The following is a 12,825-nucleotide window of genomic DNA, read 5'->3' as shown; positions in this document are numbered from 1 at the left end:
TTCGAGCACTTATCAGTTACGTATTCTATGTGCTGGTCAAACTTAAATCTGTTCTCTATAATGACTCCAAGATATTTTATGCTGTTTACTTCTTTCAGTGTCTTGTTATTTAAATATAATTGCAAATTCTGCCTTACGCCAGATCTCTTGCGTGTTATCATCACTGTTTGAGATTTCTGCTCATTAAACACAACTTTGTTTTGTGTAGCTTAAGTCGATATTTTACTCAGTTCTATATTTGCATTATTTTCTATCTCCAGTTTGCTCTTTCCTTTAACTAGGATAAGCACATCATCTGCAAATGCAATCACCTTCGTGCACTCCTCATAGTTTAGATTTAACAGTGAGTCGTACTGGATGTTCCAATATCCCGGACCACAGCATGAACCCTGTGGACATCATTTACTTATGCTTCTCTCCATGACACTCGAATCGGCTTTCAGAGTGCATCTCCTCTCACTGAGATAACTTTGCGTGAGTTTGTAAAGTTTTCTAGTCAGTTGAATCCTTTCAGTGCGTTCAAGATCCCAGGCCACCAGACCGCATCAAAGACTCCTTTCAAGCCCAAACTGATCATTGAGATGTTCTTTTCATTTTTGAGTCCATCTTCAACAAACTGCTTGACTGACTGCCATCAATACATCGAATGTTCCAGTTTGTGGCGTGAAACCATACTGGTTTCTGTTTAGTAGGTCTCTGGAGTTAATGTGGTGCATTATTCGATTTATGAGAAGCTTTTCTAGCACTTTGGCGACTACATTCAATAGACTTATTGGTCGATATTTAGAAACATCATCACTGTTTTCTTTTCCATACTCTTGGGAAGCATCCAGTTTTAAGACATCCATTGAAGAGTACTGTTATGTAAAATGGTAACTGCTTGTAGATATATTTTAGGATATATCTACGAGCAATTTTAGGATGTCACCTATTATTCCGTCTTCTCCGGGAGCTTTATTGTGATTTAGGTCCTGTATGTATGCTGTCTTCAGCTACATCATCGCAGGGGGTGAAATGAGCCATCATGTAGCTCATTGTGTTGACTAATTTAGTCTTTTATGTACCGTCGGGCTTTCTTAAGGTTGAGATTGTACAGTTGTTCCTAATTTTCCCTGAAACTAATTTGTACACTGCGTCCCACGGGTTTGCTGTTGTGGTTTTATTACAGTATATCTTCCACGATTTCATTTTCTCTTTTCTTATTGCTGTTTGATACACTCTTTTAACTGCTTCGTATATTAGTTTCCTTTCTTGTTGCAAGCGTTCATTTTCTATAGTCCTCTGATACCTTATACTTAAAGGGCCGATTGCAGAAACGGTATTTAGACGATGTCTATGGTTAACCCTTTCGCACTCGGCGCGCGAGATTATAGCGAGAAAGCACACAGCGCTGATACATTGGCTCTGTCCTATATAGGGATTTTGGTCATTTGCGTGGCTGTTAAATCGTAACAGTTGATCGTGACGGTACCTTAAAGCGTTGAATTTGCGTTTTACTCTACAGATATATCCACCAGCCCTGCAAAATATTTTTATTTTCAAAAAATGAAATCTGTTCACCGTGAATGTTTATGTTGTAGTTATTTGAAGTTGTTATTGCATGGATCTGTTTTGGTTAGCTTATGAATACAACAATTTGATCTTGCTATGAGTTTAGTTTAGAGTTTATTTCGTTTCTTTGGTATATCGTGTGTTCGCTGTACTTCGCAAACTATAATTTTACTCCTTTTCATAACTCCGTTGTTGCACGTACTTGCGTCATCTTTTTATCGTAATGGCTAGGCCATATTCAAGGCTGAATGAGGCCGATATCCTTGAATTTTCAGATGTTTGAGACAGTAATAATGACCTCCTTTTGCCGACAGTGATTCCCATTATATGGTAAACGACACAGTCACAGCTGCTCACCGTGCATCGGACCGCGAGGACCTGAGATCGATGATCATTACATGTACAGTGAATAACTTTGTGCCATGCTTCATGAGTTAATTTCAGCACACACATCATATTGATATCAAATTATTCTGAATTAAATGTTCTTTCTTTCACGTCTAAGAGTAAAGAAGGAAGAAACAATAATGTCTGATTTTTCTGTCATTGAAAACCATAATTTTTAAAAAAAAAATTATTTTCAAAATTTAATAATTTTTTTGGCTTTACCAATAACAATACGTCATAGGCATATTCATTTCTGAAATGCTCAGAGTTTCGTGTATTAGTGTGATTTATTTTATTTTAATGTGTGTTAAACTGTTTACGTGTTGATTTTTTGTAATTTGATTTGGAAAATCACAGAAATTAGTTTGAGTGTCTTCGAGCAAACCTCTGAATATAGGCTGAGTGCCAAAGGGTTAAACAATGCCTAAGTATGGCTGCCGCATTGCAGAGACGTTATTTATCACTTAGACACTGTCTAAAACCGATGTTCAACCGGTCATGTTTAAACACTGCCGAGAGCACTGTTTAACCTCAAATGAGAGGAGTGAATAACAATCAGAGGTTATGTACCATGAAATATGTAATTCGTATTATGTTGAGACGATTCCCGGAAAAAAGGTTAGCCCGACGGACAGTGCGTAATTTCAGGAATCTAGGCGGCCAAAAATCGTATCTCGGAAACTAATGGACCGATTTACATAAAACTTGGTATGTAACTGCTATTATTGGAGATAATTAAGTGTGTGGTCAATCGAGTACAAAGAACAAATTACTACGCCAGGAATAGAATAAGTAATTTTTGTAATTTTAATCATTTTTCGTTATAGCTTTAAGAAATTAAATAGATGTTAATAGTGGGACATGCTGTTTAGAATGTTTAAAAACAGATATAGGAATGCATGTACTTAGTCATTAGATGCAGTTACACCAGAATCGCTAACTTCACTGTAATTATCTCCTTCGGCAGAACCACATACAGGAGACTCGGACAGTAAGTTGAGCACTTCTCGTGAAAGCGGAATCAATTTTCTCCTCCCTGATTTCCTTAATCTGGTAATGCAAGGGTTCGATGATATAAGCAACCTATGGAAAAGGTCAGTATTTGTGTCCTTTCTGGAAGGTTTCCTGTTATCTTTATTCCTGGTCTCCTGGGCTTCCATGGAGAGTTGTCCAATAGGTATAACACAGTGCCTAATTACCTCCTCTCCATGAACCAAGAGTGTGCAAAGTTACAGGCATGTATACGATTTGTATTTTTGTAAGTACCATTGTATAGTTTCCTTTGCGTACATTCCACATGTCACTTTATCAGTGGCATACCCACACGAAAGAGTTTCTAAGATGACATGTAGATGGTTTATAAAATTTAGATCTACTCCAGTAATATCCGCAGAATTGAAAGCCTCTCTGAAGGATCTTCTAGCGGTTTCCATCATTGGTATTGCCAGCACTTTGCTTCGGATATCAACCAATAGACCCGTTTCCTCCCTGAACCGAACCTGTATATTCTTCTTTCTTCAACCAGTTTCTTCTCCTCGGCATCTCTTATTTGCCACTTTCTTACGTCAAGTCTGTACGCTATATGTAAAAGGCATTCGAAACATCGAATCCATGCATTATGTGGTCATAACCCAAACTTAAGCGTTGTTGGGTTAATTACTCTTACAGTCACTTCAGGAATATTATTCATCCCTTTGGGGGACGCGCGACATATATAGCACCTTTGGGAAGACTGATAGGAAGACAATGCACTGCAGACTTTTCCACCCACCACAGTGAAGTGTAGCTCATGTTCAACCGCTCTGTGAACCGCTGGCACCTCACTTCTGTAGTGAAGTCATCTACAGTATTTATTACGTGTGTATTTTAGGCTTTAAATCAGTGCGTAATTGTATTGTGTTGAGTGAGAGTTATGCGATAAGCCTACGTGTATGATTTCTTTCTTTAACATTAATACTGTGATCTTTTATAGTCATCTGCAGTATTTGTTTATTGCGTCTTTTTTCTAGCTTTTATTGTCTGGATACATTTATTAAATACATCCCCCGTTCCCATAAAATTATTTGTCTATTTTCTCCCTCAATTTGCCTTATATTTCAGTGCTGAGGTTTCTTATGTGCCGTAGTTTTCCTCTGATTCTGTACAAACCAAAAGTGGCCCCTGTAAACCCCGCGTCCCCTTTAGTTCATAAAAATAATTTGTAGCTTAGTTTTGTTCAGCCTTTTGTCTTGAACTTACATACTGAATTTCACAAATTTATGTTCCACCGTTTTCCCGTGATGGCGTTGAGAAAAGCCGTTCTATAAGGCAACCCTGTTGTCATAAGAGCAATACTGTTTTCTTAACATGGAATGAGCTATAGTACTGGCAGGCTCATCCTGACATTGCTGTGATGCATGTCCTTCTGCAAGGCTGATTCTCAGGTCGAACCAACTTTTATTGTACTTCAGCAATTTGTCTCCTTTTTCTACTATAGTTTGTCCAGCGTGATCAAATTTTAGCACACAAAATACTGACAGACTTCCTTACTAACTTGGATATATCCTCAGAACAATCCTCAAAGCCTATATGTTCAATTACAATATTCGCAATATCATCGTTCCGCTTATATTCCCTGCTGTTCCTCAACAGCTCGAAAACCGACCTCAGGGTTACAGAGTACATGGCTTCTGAAAAAATTAATTACTCTCATGGTTGCGCCTGGTCGCAGCAAAAGGTTACAGTTTTCTATTCATTAAAGTATAGATAACTTCTCCAATTACTTTCATTGCGGAAATCAAAGGCAATCCATTTTGAAAGTCAGCTCAAATTTGTATAATTAGATATCTCTTGGACACCCCTGTACCTGAATTTTAAGTGCATATTCCAGACAAAAATATAGTAATTTTCAGAAAATGCTACACACTATATAAAATACATACCTTCATCTAATGTAATCACATTTCAAGCTAAAGAAATATTTAGTTCTGACGTCCTTACTGAGCCCTCACACAATAAAAACTGCGCGCTCGCCTCGCCAGAATATGATGCCCTAACGGAGGAGAGCCACTTTAGGCCTTCGGTGAGATTAGATAATCAGACAGCGCGACTTTTCAATACTTAATTACTGTACCCAAGAGTCTTATAAACACGTCTCACAGAAAATGCGCACCAAAGACAAGGGTTGAAAATCTTATTTTTGGCTGGCTGGATGCTAGAAATTACCCACTGTGCGACGGCCTCTCTGTGGGTCGCCCACTGCTAAATCGCAGCAATTCGTTTGACATGCACGGGGAGATGGATCCTAACATAAGGTTTCGGTTTTCGAGATTTGTTTCTTGAGACTGACAAAGTGACAGTCCGGTAACTGTCGACTTGAATACAATTCTTGGCAACCGATATATTTTATTACATACGTGGGGTAATTTCCATGGAATTAGAGGTCACTTCGACTACATACACATCAGAATTACGTGTCCCGATCGTCAGAGGACTGTCACATACGCCTACATCAACCGGGAGGGATTCACTTATATTTACAGCCAAGTAAACACACATAATAGTGAAAACTAAAAAGTAGGTTTTATATATATATATTTATATATTGTATATATAAATAATATATATATATATATAAAATCATATAAGTTTTCGGCAACTATCAGATAGGAAAAGGCAAGCAAGTCATCGTTTTTGCAATCGGCTCAAAGAGTTTAATTTTTTCCTCGTTATGGTGAGCTGAGGTACCCACCAAGGAACCATCCTGTGCTGAGTTATTTTCGTTGTACCTCGACGAGTTTTGAATGCTTTAGAACAGACTGCAATTACTATGTTTTGAAATTTTAGCACTGCAGTTTCAAAGTCCGTTTCATCTATTATAACTTTACGTAGTTGTTCATCCATTTCTTTTATGTACTTTATTTTGCTGCCATACTGTTCCCTTGCTGCTGCAAAGAGGTTGAGCACAAGTTTTTCTAAGTCATTTTCTTTTATTATGTATTTCATTCTGTGGAACTGCAATTCTTCTTTGTTGGCGCTCAATATACCAAGATTGAATTTAATTATCCTGTGATCCGAGCAACTTTTCTCGTTACTACACTCCCAGCCTGTTATAACCGGGGCCAGCTCTTTGCTGCTCACCGTCAGATCTATGTAGCTGAATCCTCTACTTCGACCTTCGATGTTAGGCTCCATTAAACAACAAGCATCATCATTTTCGAAGGATGGTAGCCCTCCCTCATTCATAATTAAGAGCTGATTTCCTATGAGGAATTATTATAGAATTCTTCCTCGTTTGTCATAAGATCATGCCATATTTTAAATCTAGAGTTACTGTCAATGGAAAACATCATTTTCTTTCCTCCTGCAAAATCCAGAATATTCTTCACGTTAAACAAGTCCAAATCTATGTATCTTTCTATATCGAACCAAAAAGCATGTAGGACCACGAGTTATTTCAAGCACCACTATGTCTTCGTCTGACAGTTGATTTATCATGATAGCGTTTATTGTTTTATTAAAGACCACAATCGCCACTCTCCTTTTCCCTCCTCCAGATGAATATGTTTTGCAGTAAGCGGGCATTCCCACCAGCCTATTTTGAATTACATAAGGTTCTTGCAAAAATACTATATATGTACGCTCTTCCGTTACGAAGTGAATAAGATTTAGTGTTGCTGCTCTTTAATGTTGCATGTTTAATTCTAGACGTTTTATAGGTGTTTGTATCATTGTTGATTTTACTCTTCCCGATGCACTGTTTCCTAATTGGGCCATTTAGTAGTCTGTGTTTTGTTTGTATTTTCAAACACAACTAAACTAGGGCAGCCCTTGTCTAATGAAGAGTGATTTTCACAGATTTTCTCATTTTTGTTATACCTATTGTAAGTTACACAATTTATGCATTTAAATTCTTCTTTGGATGCTTTGCATTCCTTCAGTCTATGCTTCCCTGCGCAGAGAGGACAAGTATCTTTTTCTGTTCGACATTCTTCATATCAGTGATTATATTTGGAACACTTGAAACGGCAAACTGCAACAATGTAGTCTTATCTTACATACTGACCAGCCCATTTTGAGTTTGGTTTGAAGTACAGTTGTTTTCAGACTTCCAAATTTACTTCCACTACCATATTCTTTGCGCTGTTCTTGTTGCGGTAGACAAATTTAGGTTTTATGTAACCTTCCTTTAATCCCAATTCTGAGTTTTGTTCTAATATTATTTCTTCAGCATTTGTAATGTCAATATGTGAGGGTACATTGTAAATGACTAGATTCGAGTTTCGTAACTTGGGAATTTTAACATCTAGCACCTCACCGCAGTTTGTGTTAATGCGTGTACATAATGTTTCAGTTTCCCCTTTGCTACCAGTTTCTATAATAGTTTGCCCGTCCTTAAGGGTCTTGAATGTCTTAATTCCTACTTTCAGCACTGTAGGGTTGATATTGGATTTTAAGAGTTCCTTCACTGCTTCAGGAGTTTGCCTTAAGTTATCATAAGTTTGTATAGTTTTTCTTCGGAGCCTTCAGCTGATTTAACTACACTAGAATACTGCTTTCTTTAGTTACCGATAAGTGGACTAGCATTCCACAGTCGATCCGCCAATGGTACCAGAGTTCCGGCGATAGATGACGGCACTTGAGTAATTGGATTTTCAGGTGCCACATGGAGCTTCATTTCCGTTTCTTTCAGCTGTTTTGTATCTCTTGATAAGTTGTTTCAATTTTAGCTTTCAGTTCTACATAAACTTTTCTTAGTTTACTCACTGATTGCAGAATAATTTCTTTCAGGTCCTTTCTCAGTTGCCTTGTATTTTGGTTACACTCATCAAGTTTTGTAGACAATTTTCAAACATGTCACTCGCATCGCCCGACATCTTGGCTGGACATAAAATGGCGGATTGATTTACTTCATTTCACGCTGCATATTAGCGCAAGGAATGCTCGACTACCTCCTAAGTGTTACCACTGCTGCTTACAATCTTTGACAAAATGGCTGCTCACAACAAAATGATTTCAGCACAAATATTTCACCGTTTCACTGCATTCCAGATATAGGCACACACAATTACAATTACACTCAAATGGAGCTAAAATAGAACAAACTAGTTTCAGAATGTCTCTTTACATTAAAACCCACTTTCTTCCACTATCTTGCAGCTATGAAATTCACACACACTTTACAGAACCACTGCCATCACTATAATCCATATTGTCATGGTAATACCAATGGCATGTGTGGGTTTTTTCCATATGATTAAATTATAAGTAAAACTTATGCATGTCACTGAGTTAGATATACGAGTAGGAGCGGAGAAGCAACATAAAATGAATACGGAACATTTTATAAAATATGATATTATGCACTATAAAATTAATACGAAACATTTTATGAGAGGTAATACATTTAAGTACACTATTCAGTTTTAGGATATATGAAAGAAGGTTCTAAACAAAACATCAGTTCAACTTAAGAGCATAGGCATATCCAGGGTATGGGAAGATGAGATTAAGATCTCAGAGCTACCTTCCTAATGTCAGTGAGGCGTGCAGTGCTGGGGCTTTGCAGTCGCAATATTCTAAGAATACCTCTGTAACACAAATCTCAAAAGAAATTTCTGTAATTAGATACTACATTCGTGAACAATACGATTCCTTCATCTTTACAGACTATAAATCTTATGTTAGATCTTTATCGACGGTTGAACTTCTTACAAATTATGCAGATTGTGTTAATTATCCTCTTAGTCAATACTTAATATTACATCCAATTAAGATGAAATTTCAAATAGACATGTTTTGAACCCACTTCATATTGTGTGTTTAATGTTTTTTAGTTTTATCTTTCACCATTCACCACTGATCTGTATTTAGGGCTGTCACCGAGGTAGCAGATTCCCTACCAGTTCTTTACCTGGTCTGTTCTTAAATGATTTCAAGTTTATTAAATACTTCTTTCTATAATCTCTTATTCTAGAACTAACACTGAACATCTGATACTGAAAGATTATCACAAGAGTGCTTTAAGAAACTTCCAAAATGTTAAAAAGCAAAAGTGGCAGGGTGAGCTGACAGCACAACTGAAGGAGACCATAGTGGATGTCCTCAGGATGATCTGCTCAATTCCATACAGAAGACTCAAAATTAGGTTGTTCAGTAATCAGTGTTTATCATGATATGGGCAGCATATCAATAATAGAGAGAATAAGGAAGCAATTACTCTTGTGAAACATCAGACGTATTAAATATATCTCTTCTTATTCTCGATAAACAGCAATAATGCCAGCAAGTACCTCCTGCCTAGACATCAAAGCCAATATTTAAATAAATTTACATTACACAAAGTACTGAATTTAACACATCTTACCTAAGAGCTAATCCTACTGGGGCTGGAGACTGCGCCTTCGCTGTGCTTGAAGTAAGTCCGTAGTCTTGTAACGTTTTATCATCTTCCATTATTTGATTATCTTTGTTAAATAATTGCTGGTTATTTGGAGGTACTTTAAGAATGCCTGAAAAATTAGAGGAAAATCATGTTTCAAAAAAGGAATACGAAGTCAATATTGTACAAAGCGACGGCAAAAATATACAATATATCAGGGCTGGAAAAATCCCAAGGGCAACACAATATTTTAGGAATATTCTTCCACTGCAACATAAAAAAATATAGTTCGGCGGTGTTCTAAAAATCTCGACAGTAAAATTTGTTTCTAAACTTTTCAGTTTCTTTTGGTTACTGCACTCTCTCTAGCGTATCTCAAGATGAATATTAAAAGGATTACAAGTGGTTATAAACATCACCTAGAGCCGAACAGTGGCTAGAATCAATTAGAGTGGTCAATATATAGATCATGATCACTCATAATTATTTAATCGAGAAGCTAAGCGATTGGCTCTGAACAGTTTAGGAGCCAGGTTTTCTCATTTCTCAATTATGTTCTTTTTAAATACCGCACTACAATGTAGTAAGTATTGTTTTGGATTTAGTACGTTGGCATGTGCCAAGACCAGATTAGTGTCATTAGGTGAACTGCCTATTGTAGTAAATGGAATTTAAGAATGATTAAGGTGAAACGTAGCAATTAGACTTTTTTTTTTTTAACCTGTTAAAGACACAAATCATATAAAATTTAGGTTGCCGATCACTCTCCCATCAATCAAAGCAGCATTGCTTGCACTTTGAAAGGAATTAGGAATCATACGTATAATTACATTATCTTTCCCCTTGTCCAGTTCATTCCAGATTGAGGCTAATATACCTTCTGCCCACTTTTCTCCGTCATTTCACCACTCCTTAATTCACTATTGTGGTCCAGTCCACGTTGTGTTTTCTAAGGCTGTTCTTCGCTAAATCCATCCATCTTATTCTCTCCCCCTCCAGCACATCATCTTCATTTCCTGTTTTCAGCTTCCCGGGTCGGGTTATGAATCAAGGACCTCCATTGCTGCCTGTCTCTCCACCACTCCTCCTTGTTTAAGTACATCATCTTGGTTTTCCTCCTCTCTTCTCCATGCACTCCCACACTGAATCTGTCCAGCTCTTTTAGAGTCTTTCTCGTGGTCTCTTTCCTGTTAACTTCTCTGGAAAAACTTTTTTTGGCATTATCACTTCTCCCATTCTCATCATATACCCATACTACTGTAGCTTTGTTGTTTCTATCCTGTCTTGAAGTTTCAAGTTTCTCTTCATTTCTAATTCTATTCTTTCTGGTCTTACCCTCGAAACCTCTTAGGAATTTCATCTCCGCTGCCTGTAATCTACTCTCCTCTTGTTTTGTTGTAGTCCACGATCCAGCTGCATAAAGTTAGAATGGGTTCACAATAGGTTGAATATAATACTTTCTTACATTTCTTCAGGACATCTTGGTTCCACAAAATACCATTTACACTTTGGTAGAAGCTGTCTGCTTGTTGTATTCTTTTCCCAATTTCCTCGGTTATCTTTCCATCTTCTGTGATCACACTTCCCAAGTAGGTACTTGAAACTTTTAACCACTTCCAGAATTTTCCTCTTACTTCCTTCCCCTTGTCATCACTATTGTTTTACTTTTCTGTGCTTACTTTCATCCCAAATTTTTCCATCTCTTGATTCCATAATTTACTTGTTTTTGCACTTTCGTTTCAGTCATCTGCAAACAACTTGGCTTTTGTTGCCTGTCTTCCCAATCGATGTTTAATGTTCTTATGAATTTCGCCCATGACTATGATGAATAGTATGGGGGATAGTACACTTCCCTGTCGGAGACCAGTTTCAACTTAAAACCATTTTGTTTTTCCTATACTAGTCTTCACACTACTAACACAATTTTTGTACATAGCTTTTATCATTTGCATTTCAACTCTGGTAACTTGTTTTTTCCTTAATGTGTCCCATACCATCTATCTGGATGCACTGTCATAAGCTTTGCTTTCTCAATATCAATAAATATCACTACATCTTTTCCTAACTTCCCCTCCAGCTACAGTTCCAAATTCTATTGTCATCCTTTCACTACTCATCTGTTTGGTGTATCCAAGCCATCTCAATCTGTTCATCTCCATCTTATCATTCAACTTCTCTGCATTATTGCTTTTGATATGTCCTCATTTTTAACTCTGCCTTCTTATCTTCTGAACCATGCTCCTCAGAAGCTTCATTTCAGTTGCTAGGATATGGCTTTTATTTCTTTCTGTCATAGGCCAAGTCTCTGTCCCATTTCCTGTAATAGGGATGATTAGCTTTCATTGGATAATCTTTATTCCACAGCAGGTTTCACAAACTGAGGTAGAAAATACTTCACATTTGTATTGTCTGGCTGATTTCCACACCCAGCCTACTATTTGCCATTAGTTCACTTTCACCACCACATGTTTTTGGGTCTGCTGCATTCTCAAGGTGGTGCAGCTCACGGTTCATAATTCCAGAAATTTTTCACTTTGAAGGTAGATTGTACTCTTAATGGGGTCTTGTGTGCAAACACTGATTTAGTGAAGTGAAAGTGGCCTATGAATGTGTTAGGGCAGCGTATCTCATAGAAATATAGCATTTGTTTCTTTTAAATCCATAGGAAATTTCAAAGTTAGGCCATGTATGGCCGGAAACGTGGCACGATCTTCAGCTGTCCGGGCAGTGTGCAGCTATGACTCCCACATCATGCTTGTTAAGTTTCTAGACAGCGTTCACAAACATGGTCCTTCTGCTGATCACAAGCGCTCTCTTGGAGACCGCCACTACGCAGGATGCAGCACCCTCTTTTCCAGCTGGCTTGACCAGTGCCTCACGATCGTCAGCTGTTAGTGAGCAACTCTCGCTATTACCATCAACTACAACTAACCTAACCCCATGCCACTACAGCTCTGAAGGGCCTTGGCCTACCAAACGACTACTGCTCAGCCCGAAGGCCTGCAGAGTACAAGGAGTCGTTTGATCAGCACGACGAATCCTTTCGGCGGTTATTCATGGCTCTCTGGACGGGGGCCGCTATCTCACTGTCAGATAGCTCCTCAATTCTAATCACGTAGGTTGAGTGGACTTCGAACCAACCCTCAGATCCAGGTAAAAATCCCTGACCTGGCCGGGAATCGAACCCGGGGCCTCTGGGTAAGAGGCAGGCACAATACCCCTACACCACGGGACTGGCACCAACTAGCAAACTTATTACAAAATAAGATCTTCCTCCAATCCTTGGTAATGGTTCTTGCACAGAAAGTCTGCAAAGAACTAAAAGAAACAATAGATTTCAACTCTATAAAGTTATCAGTGACTTATGAAATTAGTTAAAAGCTCATGAAAATGAAATTCTGGACCTGGAGTCTTTATTAAATTATAAAGTGGACGAAGCTGAGCAATACCAAAGGCAAAAAACTATTAGAATTTTTGGGTTGCCTGAAGAATCTGGTGAGGATACGGATCACTTAGTCCTCAATGTG

The 12,825-nt window shown here is 37.9% G+C and overlaps 1 protein-coding gene across 2 annotated transcripts in view; it reads right to left on the bottom strand.

The window, feature by feature from the left end:
* EloB (elongin B) overlaps positions 1-12,825 on the bottom strand; it is a 48,861-nt gene that overhangs the window by 15,570 nt on the left and 20,466 nt on the right. For both annotated transcript variants that reach the window (XM_067136250.2, XM_067136251.2), the window contains exon 3: positions 9,284-9,428. In XM_067136250.2, the coding sequence (XP_066992351.1) occupies positions 9,284-9,428 (145 nt within the window). The remainder of the gene's footprint in view (positions 1-9,283; positions 9,429-12,825) is intronic.

Source organism: Anabrus simplex, chromosome 1 (genome assembly GCF_040414725.1).
Source record: "Anabrus simplex isolate iqAnaSimp1 chromosome 1, ASM4041472v1, whole genome shotgun sequence".
NCBI classification, from domain to species: Eukaryota; Metazoa; Arthropoda; class Insecta; order Orthoptera; family Tettigoniidae; genus Anabrus; species Anabrus simplex.
Note: the sequence above shows the minus strand (reverse complement) of the source record. Positions and strands in the feature narration are given on the sequence as shown.